The 15794-nt window shown below is 40.0% G+C and overlaps 1 protein-coding gene across 2 annotated transcripts in view; it reads left to right on the top strand.

Moving 5' to 3' along the window:
- Positions 1 to 15794, top strand: part of Setx (senataxin) — a 100624-nt gene that overhangs the window by 48949 nt on the left and 35881 nt on the right. For both annotated transcript variants that reach the window (XM_045146645.1, XM_004654036.2), the window contains 5 exons: positions 424 to 656; positions 1771 to 1938; positions 2562 to 2718; positions 11091 to 11192; positions 11992 to 12107. In XM_045146645.1, coding sequence (XP_045002580.1) covers positions 424 to 656; positions 1771 to 1938; positions 2562 to 2718; positions 11091 to 11192; positions 11992 to 12107 — 776 coding nt within the window. The remainder of the gene's footprint in view (positions 1 to 423; positions 657 to 1770; positions 1939 to 2561; positions 2719 to 11090; positions 11193 to 11991; positions 12108 to 15794) is intronic.

Raw genomic sequence — 15794 nt, 5'->3', positions numbered from 1 at the left:
TAATCCTAGCACATCTGTCTCAGGGTCTTCGTAGTTGGTGATGCTTTACCTATAGCAGTTTTTTTTCTTCAAAGGGTGTACCTTTCTCCATTACTTAATATCATCTCATTAGGAACATCCTGATCCAGCCTATCTACCTCATCCCTTCCTCATCCACTTCTGTTGCTTTCTTCAGAGTTCTTAAAGAAGCATGAGAATTTATCACAGCCTGAAATACTTATCTGATATTGGGTTCCCCCTTCTAGAAAATAGCCTATTGGAGGATAGGATCATTGTCTGGTTCTTAGGAAGCATTTAGTAAATATTACTTAAATGAGGTATTTAAATATTTCATACAGAAATGAAAGTTACAAGTACTTCTAACCTTTTTAACTGTATAACATTATTCACTGATCAATTATCTTTTCTCTTTTTTGTTAATAGTGCGTAATGGGAAAGCTGAGTGCTCCCTTTCTATCCAGACTCAAGATAATTTGCCAGCCAATTTAAATGAACTTATGAAATGTATTGTAATAAGTTCTCTGGTAACTACACAGAGGAAATTGAAAGCCATGTCCCTGTTGAGTAGTCGGAACCAGTTGGCCAGAGCTGTTCTGAATCCAAACCCCATGGACTTCTGTACCAAAGATTTACTAACTACAACGTCTGAGAGAATTGTGAGTATTGATTGAATGATGCCAGGAAAAGCTAGAAAACTTTTTGTCAAGATATTTTTAGCTGCTGCATAATCCTGTGTATTTACTACAAGCCAGGTTCATATGCTTGCACAGTAATGTTTAGTGTTTTAATTTTCTTAAATAGTGCAGTGCATAATGGGGTTAGTTATCTTATATAAAGAAAAGGGTACAGGAAAACAGTTAAATATATGTATGCTCAAAGAGTACCACTAATAGCCAGGCATGGTGGTGCACACCTTTAAGCCCAGCACTGGGGAGGCAGAGGTAGGTGGATCACTGTGAGTTTGAGGCCACTCTGAGACTACATAGTGAATTCCAGGTCAGCCTGGGCTAGAGAGAGATCCTATCTCAAAGTACCATTAATAGTACTGCCTCAGCATCCTCACATGTGTACTAGGTGATGACCATTCTGGAGTAGGCTTCTCAGATTTAGTGAAGTTTTGCATTTGGAGAATTGGGTGGAGTCTTTGTAAATGCCAAGATGAAGCTATCTAGTGTGAATATGCATTTTTCCTTATGCTGCATAAAATTTCCAGGGAATTGTCATATAAATCTAAAGAGAAATGATTGGTTATGAACTCCAGCCGTGTGCTAGTGCTTTCATGTAACTTGTTTGCATAATTTCTCACCTTTTTAGGAATCCCGGAGTTAATGAATGACAGAGAAAGTAAAATTAGAGGTTTAGACTTAGTTTTAGGCCTGAAAACCATGTTTTTTCCACTCTGTGACACTGGGTTAGGAATGACATATTCTTGGAATGTTTTTGCTAAGGAGAAAATTGACTTAAATAGGAAAAGAGATCAGGGAAAAATAAAAGCCTAAATTAGTAAACTGTTATGAGCATATTTGTTAGAATTAGGAAAAAACTACTGTTGTAATTATAAGCGAGAAGAAACCTAAAGACATTCATTAGTAACTAGCTGTTTTTTCTGGTAGTGTAGGTAGTTCTTAGTTTAGTCACCTGGGAATGACTAATCAAACCTTTTGTTTGACATAGATTGGAAGAAATTGAAATAGGTATTTTTCATTGTCTTTCATGTCACTTAGGAAAAACAACTTAACTTTCTTCTTCTTTTTTTTTTTTTTTCTATAGATTGCCTACTTAAAAGATTTTAATGAAGACCAGAAGAAAGCAATAGAAACAGCATATGCCATGGTGAAACACTCGCCATCAGTTGCCAAAATCTGTCTGATTCATGGACCACCTGGAACAGGAAAATCAAAAACTATTGTTGGCCTCTTGTACCGCTTACTAACAGAGGTAGGGATATGGTGCTGTTAATGGGCACATCAATTTACATGACTTGAATTAAGTGTTGAAATGCCTTTCACTCAGGTTGCTTTCATATTTTAGAACTGTCAAGGAAAAGAGGTGGCAGAGGAAGGGAAGATGTTAAAAAAAAAAAGAAAGAAAACATTGTATGTATCATAGGAAACAAGACCTATAGACTAAAATTATGGTCTCCATACTTCATTATAGATCATACATAATGTAGGAAACCATCTTGAATGTTCTTGTGATGTTAGTTGGACTGAATATTGATTAAAGAAAGTAGTTGGTAAAGTTAGGCTCAGCTCAGAGCAGGTGTGATAAAAATTTTATAACTTTATGCCAAAATAGGTTTTTGTTTTATCTCTTTTTCTTGTTCTTCAGTGGGATCAAACCCAGGGCCTGTGTGTGCTAAGCAAGTGCTGTACCACTAGACCCTGCCAAGCATGTATCAGAATAGTTTTAATATTATGTAAGATATAGATGCTTTCATTTTTACCTATTTATTATGGGAACTTTAAAACATTCTTGGAAGTAGAGAAAGATTTTAATGCCATGTAATAGTGCTCATCAGTGTTCTTGTGTGTGTTTGTCTGGTGTGTGGTAAATTGTAGAACCAGAGGAAGGGGCATTCAGATGAAAACTTCAATGCCAAAATCAAACAAAACCGTGTCCTCGTGTGTGCACCTTCCAATGCAGCTGTTGATGAACTTATGAAAAAAATAATACTCGAATTCAAAGAAAAATGTAAAGACAAGAAGAATCCTTTGGGTATGATATATATGTGGGTTTAAAATTTTTGTTTTCATTGTTATTGTGGGCTCCCTTGAATAACAAAGAATAATAACCAGTCCTGGTAACAGCTTTACTAGGGCTTGCGGCCGTGTATGTACTTGTTGATTCATATAGCAGATATTTTACTGAGCATTTACCACTGTGCCAGGCATTGTGCCAACTACTGAGGTTTAAACAATGAATCTTTCAAGGTGACCTACCAGTCTCATAAAGAATTGGACAGATCAGTGGGCAGTCAGACAGTGGAGCTAAAAGAGATGTTTTACCTTGACTCAGTTATATGAAGATTAAAGGAAGAAGGCATTTGGAGGACATGATGTTCAAGATGAAGCCTAAGGAACAATTAGGGTTAACTAGGCTAGAATGGAAACACTTGACCATAGGTGACTACTTAAAAAGGAAGAGAGAGGTGGCTTAGCAAAAGGACCCAGGTTCAATTCCCCAGGATCCACATAATAAGTCAGATGCAAAAAGTGGCACATGCACCTGCAGTTTGTTTGCAGCAGTTGGAGGCCCTGGTATGTCCATTCTCCCCCTATCATTTTATCTATCTACTTCTTTCTTTCTAAAATATATAAAACAACACACACACACACACGCACACACACACACACACACACACACACATATATATATATTTTAAGAAAAAGCCTCAGGTAGTTCAGTGTAGCCAGTCTGTAAGTAAGCTACACACAGGCAGGAGATTTGACTCACTACCATATCCACAGTATCTAGAACACATCTTTGCACTTGTTGAGGCTTGGTAAATACTTCTAGAGTGGTGAAAGATAAGAGGATGGAGCGATGGCTCAGCAGTTAAAGTTACTTTAGCAGAGAGATTCAGGTTCGCTGAGATGAACTTCCAGACCAGGCACAGATATGGAGGAAGGGATATTTATTTTTATTTTTTTATTTTTTTAAATTTTTATTAACATTTTCCATGATTATAAAATATATCCCATGGTAATTCCCTCCCTCCCCACCCCCACACTTTCCCATTTGAAATGAGGAAGGGATATTTATTGAAGCCTATAGATCCAGGGGAAGTTCCATAAATGGCAGAAGATGCTGGCCTGCCTTCACAGGATCAAGCAGAGAGAAGTACAAGCCAAAAGCCACATAGCACAGCACACTTCAGGAACTCCATCTAGGCACACTTTGTATTTTTTTTTTTTTTTTTTTGGTTTTTCGAGGTAGGGTCTTACTCTAGCCCAGGCTGACCTGGAATTCACTATGGAGTCTCAGGGTGGCCTCGAACTCACAGAGATCCTCCTACCTCTGCCTCCCGAGTGCTGGGATTAAAGACATGTGCCTCCACGCCCAGCTCACTTTGTATATCTTTATATTGAAATCTGAAACCCACCACCAAACCTAAAGATCCACCCAGTGACATTGCCTCCAGCCAGATGGCTGCAGAATGCAAACTACAAACAAACAAACAACTGGATATATTGGGGCCATCTATTCTATTCAAACCACAACAGTTACTTACTTTTTTTTTTTTCTTCGAGGTAGGGTCTCACTCAAGCCCAGGCTGACCTGGAATTCACTATGCAGTCTCAGGGTGGCTTCAAACTCACGGCAGTCCTCCTACCTCTGCCTCCCGAGTGCGGGGATTAAAGGCGTGTGCCACCATGCCCGGCTTCACAACAGTTACATTCTTCTAAAGCCTACTGACCTGAGTAAAATTCTCTAGCCATGCATGGTAAGCCAGACAGGCATTGGTTTGAAGTAGCAAGAGAAGAGATCTTGGCACATCCATATACACACACATGTTCAAATAAATAATTTTTCTTTTGGTTTTTCGAGATATAGTCTCACTCTACACCAGGCTGACCTGGAATTCAGTGTGTATTTTCAGGGTGGCCTTGAAGTCACTGCACTCCTCCTACCTTAGCCTTCCAGGTGCTAGAATTAAAGGTGCGCACCACCATGTCCAACAAATAAATTGTTCTTTTCTTTTATACTACTAACATCTTCCATAATTATAGACAATAAACCATGAAAATTCCCTCTTCCCTGACTTTTCCCTTCACAACTCCACTCTTCACCATATCCCCTTCCCCTCTCAGTCTCTTCTTTCATTTTGATGTTACCATGTTTTCCTCTTAATGCTGGTCTTGTGTAGGTAGTGCCAGCACTGCGAGGTCATGATATCCAGGTCATTTTGTGTCTGAAAGAGTATATTGTAAGTAGTCCTATCCCTCCTTTCATTCTTCTGTCTACCTCATCTGGGACCCTAAGCCTTGGAAGGTGTGATAGCAATATTTCAGTGCTGAGCACTCCTCTGTCTTCTTTCTCAGCACTGTGATGCCTTTGGAGTCTTCCCAGAGGTCACTGCCTTCTGGAAAGAGAAGCTTTTTTAACCAAAAGTGAGAATAGCATTAATATATGGGTATGAACATTTAAGAAAAGTGCTTATCAGACAGTTTGGTGAGCCTATTATATGCATTTAGCCAGATACCAGCAGGTGTTATCACCATTAGGACTTCTGATTTCCCCTGTCATAGGTTTTCAGTGTATCAGCGGCATATATTCCTCCTGTGGAGCAGGACTCCAGTTCAATTAGAGAGTGATTGGTTTCCCCTGTAGCAGACATGCCACTATTGCACCCCATTGCTCATTTGGTCTGGCTGGCCCAGCTTAAGGTTTCCAGTGGATTTAATTCTTGGACATGGACAGAGATAAGGATCTAATTTCATCCTTTTACATATAGATACGCATTTTTCCAAGCAACATCTGTTGAAGAGGCTACCTTTTCCCAATGAGTACTTTTGGCATTTTTGCCAAAGATCAGGTGGCTATAGCTGCCTGAACTTATATCTGGGTACTCTATTCTGTTCCATTAATTTACGTGTCTGTTTTTGTGCAAGTAGCATGCTGTTTTTGTTACTGTGGCTCTGTAATACAGGTTAAAATCATGTTTGGTGATGCCACCAGCCTTATTTTTGTTGCTCAAAATTATTTTGGATATTAGATGTTCTTTTGTGGTTTCAAATGAATTTTAAGGATTATTTTTTCAATTTCCATGAAGAATGTCATTGGAGTTTTGATGGGGAGTACATGAAATATGTAAATTGCTTTTGGTAAAATTGACAGTTTTACAATATTGATTCTTGCAATCCAAGAACATGAGATGTCTTTCCATTTCCTACTGTCTTTGCAGTTTCTCTCATGAGTGTTTTAAAGTTTTCATTGTAGAGATCCTTCACTACCTTGGTTAGGTTTATTCCAAGGTATTTTATTTATTTATTTATATATTTATGAGGCAGTTGTGAATGGGAGTGATTCCCTGATTTCATTCTCAGCAGGTTGTTAGTATATAGGAATGCTACTGATTTCTGTGTGTTTATTTTGTATCCTGCTACCTAAAAGTGTTTATCACCTCTAACAGTTTGCTGGTAGAGTCTTTATGTATAGACTGTTATCTGCAAATGATAATTTGATCCCTTCCTTTCCTATTTGTATCCCTTTTACATGTGTCTCTTGACTTATTGCTATAGCTAAGACTTCCAGTACTATATGATACAAAAGTGAGGACAGTGGAAACCCGTATCTTATTCCTGATTATAGTGGAAAAGTTTCAAGTTTTTTCCCATTTTAGTATTTTGTTGGCTGTAGGTTTGTCATAAATACTTTTTATTATGTTGAGATATATTTCTTCTATCCCCAGTTGCTGTAGGACTTTCATTATAAAGGGATATTAGATTTTGTCAAATGCCTTTTCTGCATGTATTGAGATGGTCCTGTGATTTTTGTCCTTCAGTCCACTTATATAGTATGTTATATTTGCTGATTTACATATGTGGAAGCATCCTTGTGTCTCTGGGATACAGCCTACTTGGTCGTGGAAAATGATTTTTTTTTTTTTGATATATTCTTGTATTCTATTTGCCAGTATCTTGTTGAGAATTTTAGTTTTTCAAGGTAGAGTCTCAGGCTAGCTGAGGCTGACCTGGAATTCACTATGTAGTCTCAGGGTGTCTTTGAATTCATGGCTATCCTCTTATTTCTGCCTCCCCAGTGCTGGGATTAAAGGTGTGCGCCACAATGCCCACCTTATTGAGAATTTTTGCTTCTATGTTCATGAGGGAGATTGGTCTGTAGTTTTCTTTTTTTGTTCTGTCTTTGTCTGGTTTTGATATCAGGTTTTTTATTTTATTTATTATTATTATTATTTTATTCTTTTGGTTTTTTGAAGTAGGGTCTCACTCTAGCTCAGGATGACCTGGAATTCACTATGTCGTCTCAGGGTGGCCTCAAACTCATGGTGATTGTCCTACTTCTGCCTCCAGAGTGTTGTGATTAAAGGTATGCACCACCATGCCTAGCTTCTGGTTGTCAGATTTATTTTTGTTCTGTTTTATTTATTTATTTTAAGACACACGGGAGAGAAAGAGGCAGAGCAAGAGAGAGTATGGGCACACCTAGGCCTCCAGCCAGTGCAAATGAACTCCAGATGCATGCACCCCCTTGGGCATCTGGCTAACGTGGGTCCTGGGGAATGGAGCCTCGAACTGGGGTCCTTAGCTTTCACAGGCAAGTGTTTAACCACTAAGCCATCTCTCCAGCCCAGTATCAGTTTTTTTTTTTTTTTAAATATATTTTTATTTGACAGAGACAAAGAGGGAGAAACAGAGAGAATGGGCATATCAGGGCCTGCAGCTGTGCAAACGAACTCCAAATGCATGTGCCACCTTATACATCTGGCTTACGTGGGTCCTGGGGAATAGAACCTGGGTCCTTTGGCTCTGTAGGCAAATGCCTTCACTGCTAAGCCATCCCTCCAGCCCTGGTATCAGGTTGTTGATGCAGGCTTTGTAGAAGGAGTTTGGTAGAATTCCTGTCTTTTATATTTTATGGAAAAGTTTGAGAAACATTGGTGTTAGTTTTTCTGTGAAGGTCTGTTAAAATTCACAAATTCATCTGGGCCTGGACTTTTTTTAAAAAATTAATTCACTAATTTTTACTTATTTATGTGAGAATGACAAGAGAGAGAGAGAAAGAGGCAGATAGATAGTGAGAGAATGGGTGTGCCAGATGCAATACCCCCTTGTATATCTGGCATACATGGTTCCTAAGGAATCAAGCCTCAAACGAATGTCCTTAGGCTTCACAGGCAGGTGCTTAACTGCTAAGCCATCTCCCTAGCCCCTGGTTGTTTTTTAGTTGAGAGATATTTTTTATAACTGCTTGGATCTCCATACTGGTTATAGGTCTATTTAAGTGGTGGTTAATCTCATAGTGATTTAATTTTGGTAGGCTATATAAATCAAGGATATTATCCATTTCTTTCAGATTTGCAAACAGTGGAGTATATGTTCTTAAAGTATGTCCTTACGATTTTCTAAATTTCTTTGGTATCTGGTGTAATGATACCTTTTTCATCTCTCCTTTTTATTTATTTATTTATTTGAAGTAGTATCTCGCTCTAGCCCAGGCTGACCTGGAATTCACTACATTGTCTCAGGATGTCCTCAAACCCACAGGGATCCTCCTACCTCTGCCTCTCAAGTGCTGGGATTAAAGCCGTGCACCACCACATCTGGCTCAGTAAGTGATGATTTTAAAAGCAGAGTTCCCATCACATTCATATTGAGGGCAAAAATACATTAAAAAACCTAAATCTTAAGGCATAAGTAAAACATTTATTTATTTATTTGTGAGAAATGGGGGAGGGGGAAGGGAATGTGTATGCCAAGGCTTCCAGCTGCTGCAAACCAACTCCAGAAACGTGCAACACCTTGTGTATTTGGCTTACGTGGGTCCTGGGTTATCATACCTGTGTTCTTTGGTTTTGCAGCGCCTACTGATTTTTTTAAATTATTTATTTATTTGAGAGACAGAGAGAATGGGTGTGCTACTATAAATGAATTCCATACTCATGTGCCACCTTGTGCATCTGGCATATATGGGTACTGGGGTGTCAAACCTAGGTCCTTTGAATTTGCAGGCAAGTGCTTTAACTGCTAAGCCATCTCTCCAGCCCTTGTCTACTGATTTCTGATTTGCTTTATTCTTTTTTTTTTTTTCCTAAGGCCTTAAGGTGAAGCATTAAGTAGTTTACTTGTAACCTTTTACATTAAATTTTCTTTTTCTCTCTTTTTTTTTTTTTGTTTTGTTTTTTTTCTGAGGTAGGGTCTTACTCTGGTCCAGGCTGACCTGGAATTCACTGTGTAGTCTCAGGATGGCCTCAAACTCATGGCGATCCTCCTACCTCTGCCTCCTGAGTTCTGGGATTAAAGGTGTGCACCACCATGCCTGGCAAGTATGTCTTTTTTAATGTATGGGGCATTCCTGGCTGAGTTTCCAGATAATCTCACCTTTTGTTTTGGTGTAGATAGATGTGAGTCAGGTTTTTTTTTTTTTGCTTGTATGTACATAAGTACGGAGTGTGTATTGTAGTATATGCACGGGTAGGTGCCTTTGTTGTGCCCCATGCTCTTTTCCACAGCAGAGGGTTCTGGGCTGCAGTGACCAAACAGAGTTTCCAGTGTCCTGCTCCGTTATTCTTTTGCCCATTCTTGCTTGAACTGGCACCTAACTGATATCTGGGCTTGCTGCTTTTTGCATTTCTGCAAGTCTAGGCAATTTCCTGGTCTTTGCTCACTTTTGTAGGATGGGTTACAGGTACATGTACACACCTAGGTGTCTACAAAGTTGAACTCAGGCATTTTCAGGCCTTCCCAGATCCCTGTGCTTTTACTGGAAATGCACATAACTACTGAGCCATCTTTTCAGCCCTGATTAGGCAGTTTAAGTTGATGTTTTCCACAGAGGGTAGCCTCAAATTTAGAATGAGCTGATTTAAGACCAAAATTATATGCTATAGATACCTGTAAATATATGATTCATTTAACACATATTTATTGTTTCAAAATTTGTGCCAGATGTGGTGATATATATGCCTGTAATCCCAAATTTAGGAAGCAGAGGCAGGATGATTGTCACAGGTTGGAGGTCAGCCTGGTGTACATAGCAGTTAAGATGCTTGCTTGCAAAGCCTAAAAGACTACCAGGCCTACCCTATAAGACCCTGTCTGCTAAAAATAAATAAATACAAAAATTTAAATCCCTTAGTTTTTAGTATTTTATTTTAAAAAGATTTGATAATCATGAGATTCTACTTGAAAATTCATACACATATTAAAATATGAAAGTCTTTGAAATACTCTGGTTAAGAAAACTATCAGCCAGGTGTGGTGGGGTACACCTTTAATCCCAGCCCTTGGGAGGCAGAGGTAGGAGGATTGCAGTGAGTAGGAGGCTACCCTGAAACTACATAAATAATGAATTCTATGTTAGCCTGGGCAAGAGCGAGACCCTACCTTGAAAACTGCCCCCCTCCCCAAAAAAACCCAAAAATCTGTTTATCATTTCCCAAGTGTATGTTTGTATGTGTATGTGTCTTTGTGCATGTGAGAGAGAGAGAATGAATTGACACACCAGGGCCTCCAGCCACTACAATTGAACTCCAGACACCTGTGCCCCCTTGTGCACATGCAGAACATTGCACGTTTGCATCACTGTGTGTCTGGCTTGCATGGGACCTGGAATGGAGCATGAGTCTTTTTTTTTTTTTCGAGGTAGGGTCTCACTCAAGCTCAGGCTGACCTGGAATTCACTATGGATTCTCAGGGTGGCCTTGAACTCACAGCGATCCTCCTCCTTCTGCCTCCCAAGTGCTGGGATTAAAGACGTGCGCTACTAGGCCCAGCTTTTTGAACATGAGTCTTTAGCCTTTGCAAGCAAGCACCTTAACTACTAAGCCATTTCTCTAGCCCTTCCAAGTCTATTTTAAATATTTTAATTTTATTTATTTGAGAGTGGGAAAGAGGCAGAGTAAGAGAGACAGAGAGAGAATGGGCGTGCCAGGGATTCTCCAAACGAACTCCAGATGCATGCATCACCTTGTGAATCTGGCTTATGTGGGTACTGGGGAATCGAACTGAAGCTCTTTGGCTTTGCAGGCAAGCACCTTAACTGCTAAGCCATTCCCAGCTCCCAAGTCTATTGGAGTACTATACAGAACTTAATTTGAAAAAATGAGTCTAATAGATTGTGAACTTAGCAGTGTACTGTTTATGTGACCTTGCTAGCTTTTATGAAGTAGAATTGATAACTGCTTGCCCTGTAGGGTTGTTAGGAAGATGTCTGGAATGTATAAGATGTCTTTAGCATGGTATCTGGTATGTAGTTGACAGTCCATACTACCCTTCTCTGATTATTAGTGTATATCATATATACTATATTAATATATATTATATGTTTAGGAATAATAATATGTATAGGGACAGGATTTATTGGCATTATCCTTATTACTCTTTTAAATGTGATTTTATTAACAGGAAACTGTGGAGATATAAATTTAGTACGGCTGGGTCCAGAAAAATCTATTAATAATGAGGTCCTAAAATTCAGTTTGGACAACCAAGTTAGCCACAGAATGAGTAAGTACTGACTAGAGTACATCCTAGGGTTTTTTTTCTTTTTCTCAATTTTTATTAACATTTTCCATGATTATAAAAAATATCCCATGGTAATAGCCCCCCACTTTCTCTTCCCCTCCCCATCTCAATCAGTCTCTCTTATTTTGATGTCATGATCTTTTCCTCCTCTTATGATGGTCTTATGTAGGTAGTTTCAGGCACTATGAGGTCATGGGTATCCAGCCATTTTATGTCTGGAGGAAGCACGTTGTAAGGAGTCCTACCCTTCCTTTGGCTCTTGCAGTCTTTCCGTCACCTCTTCTGCAATAGACCCTGAGCCTTGGAAGGTGTGATCAAGATGTTACTCAGTACTCCAGTCACTTCTTTCCAGCACTATGATACCTTCTGAGTCATCCCAAGGTCACTGCCATCTGAAAGGAGAAGATTCTCTATCCAACGTGAGAGTAGCATTAATATTAGGATATAAATATTAAGAGAAGTGCTTACTGGGCAGTTTGATAAGTGTAGTATATACACTTTTTCCAGACATCAGCAGATATTACACCCCTAGGGCTCATGACTACTCCCTTTTTTAAGTTTTCACTATCAGGGATGTATTCCCCCCACGATGGAGTGGGCCTCCAGTCCAATTGGAGGGCAGTTGGCATCCTAGGGTTTTCTCTATGACCTTTTATATGGTGTATATGATTTAAGGAACCTGGTAATAGTCTAGCTCTGGGAATGAGTTTTCCTCCTTTCTGTGATTGTAGATATGTATGTGAATTGTTAGAATTAACATGTGGTTTTACATTTATATTAGAAAAAGACTTGCCTTCTCATGTTCAAGAGATGCATAGAAGAAAGGAGTTTCTAGACCATCAGCTTGATGAGCTTTCCCGCCAGCGAGCTTTGTGCCGAGGTGGGCGGGAAGTACAGGTATCTAAACATTTCCTAACTAATCTTTTAGTACTTTTTTTCTTCAAGGCGTGTGCTATCACGTACAGCTCTGGATTTATTTATTTGTAATTTTACATTTTATTTATTTATTTGAGAAAAAGAGGTGGATAGGAAAAATGGGTGTACTAGGGCTTCTAGCCACTGTAAATGAACTCCAGATGCTTGTGCTATCCTGTGCATCTGGCTTATGTGGGTCCTGGGGAATTTAAAATCCTGGGTCCTTGGCCTTTGCATGCAAGTGCTTCACTGGTAAGCTATCGCTCCAGCCCCCACATTGTATTTTCTATGAAAGCTGTACTGAATTTATTAGGTATCTTTCTGTTTGAGTTCAAGAAGCACAGCTCAAATTAGGATAAGCAGAAGGGATTTTATTGGCTCATGAATCCAGGAGAGCTAAATGTAGGTTAGATTTTAGAGTGGTTGAATCTAGAGGTTTGTTAGCCGTTTCTTTTTCACTAGTACCAGCATATCTGGGCTCTACCATCCCAGTTCAAAAACCATAGAAATGCTGGGCGTGGTGGCGCATGCCTTTAATCCCAGCTCTTGGGAGGCAGAGGTAGGAGTATTGCTGTGAGTTTGAGGCCACCTTGAGACTACAGAGTGAATTCCAGGTCAGCCTGAGCTACAGTGAGACCATTCCTCGAAAAACAACAACAAAAAACAAAAACAAACAAAAAAATCCCACAGAATAGTGGGATGGAGAGATGGCTTAGTGGTTAAGGTGCTTGCCTGCAAAGCTGAAGGACCCGGGTTCCAAAAAAAAAAAAAAAACCAACCCCAGAACAGGTCTCTCCTAAGTCTAAGCATGTCAAGCATATCTAATCATTGTTGTTTATTTTAAATTAACATATAGTAATTACACACAATAATGGCTTTTTTCTTTTTTTTTTTTTAATTTTTTTTTTATTTTTCGAGGTAGGGTCTCACACTCTAGCTCGGACTGTTTTGGAATTCACTCTGTAGTCTCAGGGTGGCCTCGAACTCATGGCGATTCTCCTACCTCTGCTTCCTGAGTGCTGGGATTAAAAGTGTGCGCCACCATGCCTGGCTATATTTTTTTTAAAAGACAAATTGTTAAAAGTTTTATTATTACCACAGAGACTTAGAATACAGAACATATAATGTGCTTATGTTCAAATATCCTAAGATTATATAGCAACTTCCTTATGTTAATTTTTTTTTTCTTTTTGTTTTTTTGAGGTAGGGTCTCTAGCCCAGGGAGTGGCCTGGAATTCTCTATGGAGTCTCAGGGTGGCCTCGAACTCACGGCAATCCTCCTACCTCTGCCTACCAAGTGCTGGGATTAAAGGTGTGCGCCACCACTCATGGCTCAAAATTTTATTTTTTATTAACAACTTCCATGATTATAAAGAACAGCCCATAGTAATGCCCTCTCTCCCCCCATTTTCCCCTTTGAAACTCCATTCTCCATCATATCCCTTCCCCGTCTCAGTCTTGCTTTATCATCTTTTCCTCCTCTTATGATGGTCTTGTGTAGGTAGTGTCAGGCACTGTGAGGTCATGGATATCCAGGCCATTTTGTGTCTGGGTGGAGCACATTGTAAGGAGTCCTACCCTTCTTTTGGCTCTTACATTCTTTCCTCCACCTCTTCCGCACTAGACCCTGAGCCTTGGAAGGTGTGATAGAGATACTCAGTACTTTAGTCACTTCTTTCCAGCACCATGATACCTTCTAAGTCATTCCCAAGGTCACTGCCATCTGAAAAGAGAAGATTCTCTACCAAAAGTTAGAGTAGCATTAATATAAGGGTATGAATATTAAAGAGAAGTGCTTACTGAGCAGTTTAGTAAGCATAGTATATGCATTTATCCAGACATCAGCAGATGTTACACCCCTAGGGCTCATGACTACCCTTGTTTTATGTTTTTCAGTATCAGGGAGGTGTTCCCTCCCATGAAGAGGGCCTCTAGTCCAATTAGAGGGCAATTGGTTTCCACCATGATAGATGTGCCACTATTGCATTCTTTGGCTCATTTGGCCTGGGTGGCCAAATATAAGGCTTGCATTGTCCACTGTTGAGTATCTTCACTGGTGATATCTCTTTCTCTCATTGAACTGCAAGCAGAATGGCATCTTCCAGCTTTCTCTCAGCTGGAGGAGGTTATCAGCTCAGTTCTAGCAGGATTTCTCAGTGGCCTTGCAGCCCAAGTATGTGGAGTCTTCAGCAATAGGGTCTTACCATCTATTCCTGGTGGGAAGCCAAGGGCCTCGGCAATGGCCTATAATGTTTTGGGGGCATCAGGGCCCTTCTGGGCAACAACTCACTGAAAGGTATCCCATCCCTAGCACTGAAAATTTTCTAGCAATAATCTACAGCTCATTTCATCACATGTACATAATCTGGTTCATAATTCATCCACCCTAATACTCTCTCTTGACCCCTTCCCATTGATCCCCCTCCTCTTCCCAACTTGACCCCCTTTTACTTATACATCTCTTCTGGGGCGGATGATCTTGGTAAGTTTCAGTAGGATTGCTTTTGCAGGAGCACAGGCTGGTATCAGTGGCCACACCACTGAAAAAAGTGTCTCTTCCTTCCCATCAACTATAAATTTCATACTATTATAATTAATTATAAATAATATGTGAGTTCTCAGGGAGGGTTAGGACCCCAGGTTCTACTCCCCTTCCTTGACAGGATGTTGACTAGCCCAGTCTTATTACTGTCACTGTCTAATCCCTATTTTTTTTTATTTTTTTGAGGTAGGGTTTCACTGTAGCCCAGGCTGACCTGGAATATGGTGTCTCAGGGTGCCCAACTCATCACTATCCTCCTACCTCTGCCTCCCAATTGCTGAGATTAAACATGTGTGCCACTATGCCTGGCTAAATCCTTATTTGTTAAGGGAGTGATTGCCAGGCGTACATCATGTGCTTATCATTGTGGCAGTAAGATAATTGGGTGGTGATTAGAAGCCTCTTTTGAACCACCTAGAAATGAGTGGAGGAATGATGTTCTAAGGGTTATGATATACCAGTACAAAACAAAACAAAATAACCGAGCTCTCACCTCACTTTTAAATACATTTTATTTATTTATTTATTAGAGAGAGATTGAGAATGAATGCACCAGGGCCTCCAGCTACTGCAAATGACCTTTAGATACATGCGCCCCCTTGTGCATGTAGCTTACATGGTCCTGGAGAGTTGAACTGGGATCCTTTGGCTTTGCAGGCAAATGTGTTAACTGCTAAGCCATCTCTCCAGCTCTCACTTCACCTTTTTTTTTTTTTTTTTTTTTTTTTTGGTGTTTTGAGGTAGGTCTCACTCTAGTCCAGGCTGACCTGGAATTCAATATGTAGGGTGGCCTCGAACTCTCAGCAATCCACCCAAGTGCTGGGATTAAAGGCATGAGCCACCACACCTGGCTCTCACTTCACTTTTTTTTTCTTTTTTTTAATTTTTATTTATTTGAGAGCAACAGAGAGAGAAAGAGGCAGATAGAGGGAGAATGGGCGCGCCAGGGCCTCCAGCCACTGCAAACGAACTCCAGACGTGTGCGCCCCCTTGTGCATCTGGCTAATGTGGGTCCTGGGGAATGGAGCCTCGAACCGGGGTCCTTAGGCTTCACAGGCAAGCGCTTAACCGCTAAGCCATCTCTCCAGCCCTCATTTCACTTTTTAAATGTGTAAGGTTATAGGTCT

The sequence above is a fragment of the Jaculus jaculus genome, chromosome 1, assembly GCF_020740685.1.
Source record: "Jaculus jaculus isolate mJacJac1 chromosome 1, mJacJac1.mat.Y.cur, whole genome shotgun sequence".
Lineage (NCBI taxonomy): Eukaryota > Metazoa > Chordata > Mammalia > Rodentia > Dipodidae > Jaculus > Jaculus jaculus.
Note: the sequence above shows the minus strand (reverse complement) of the source record. Positions and strands in the feature narration are given on the sequence as shown.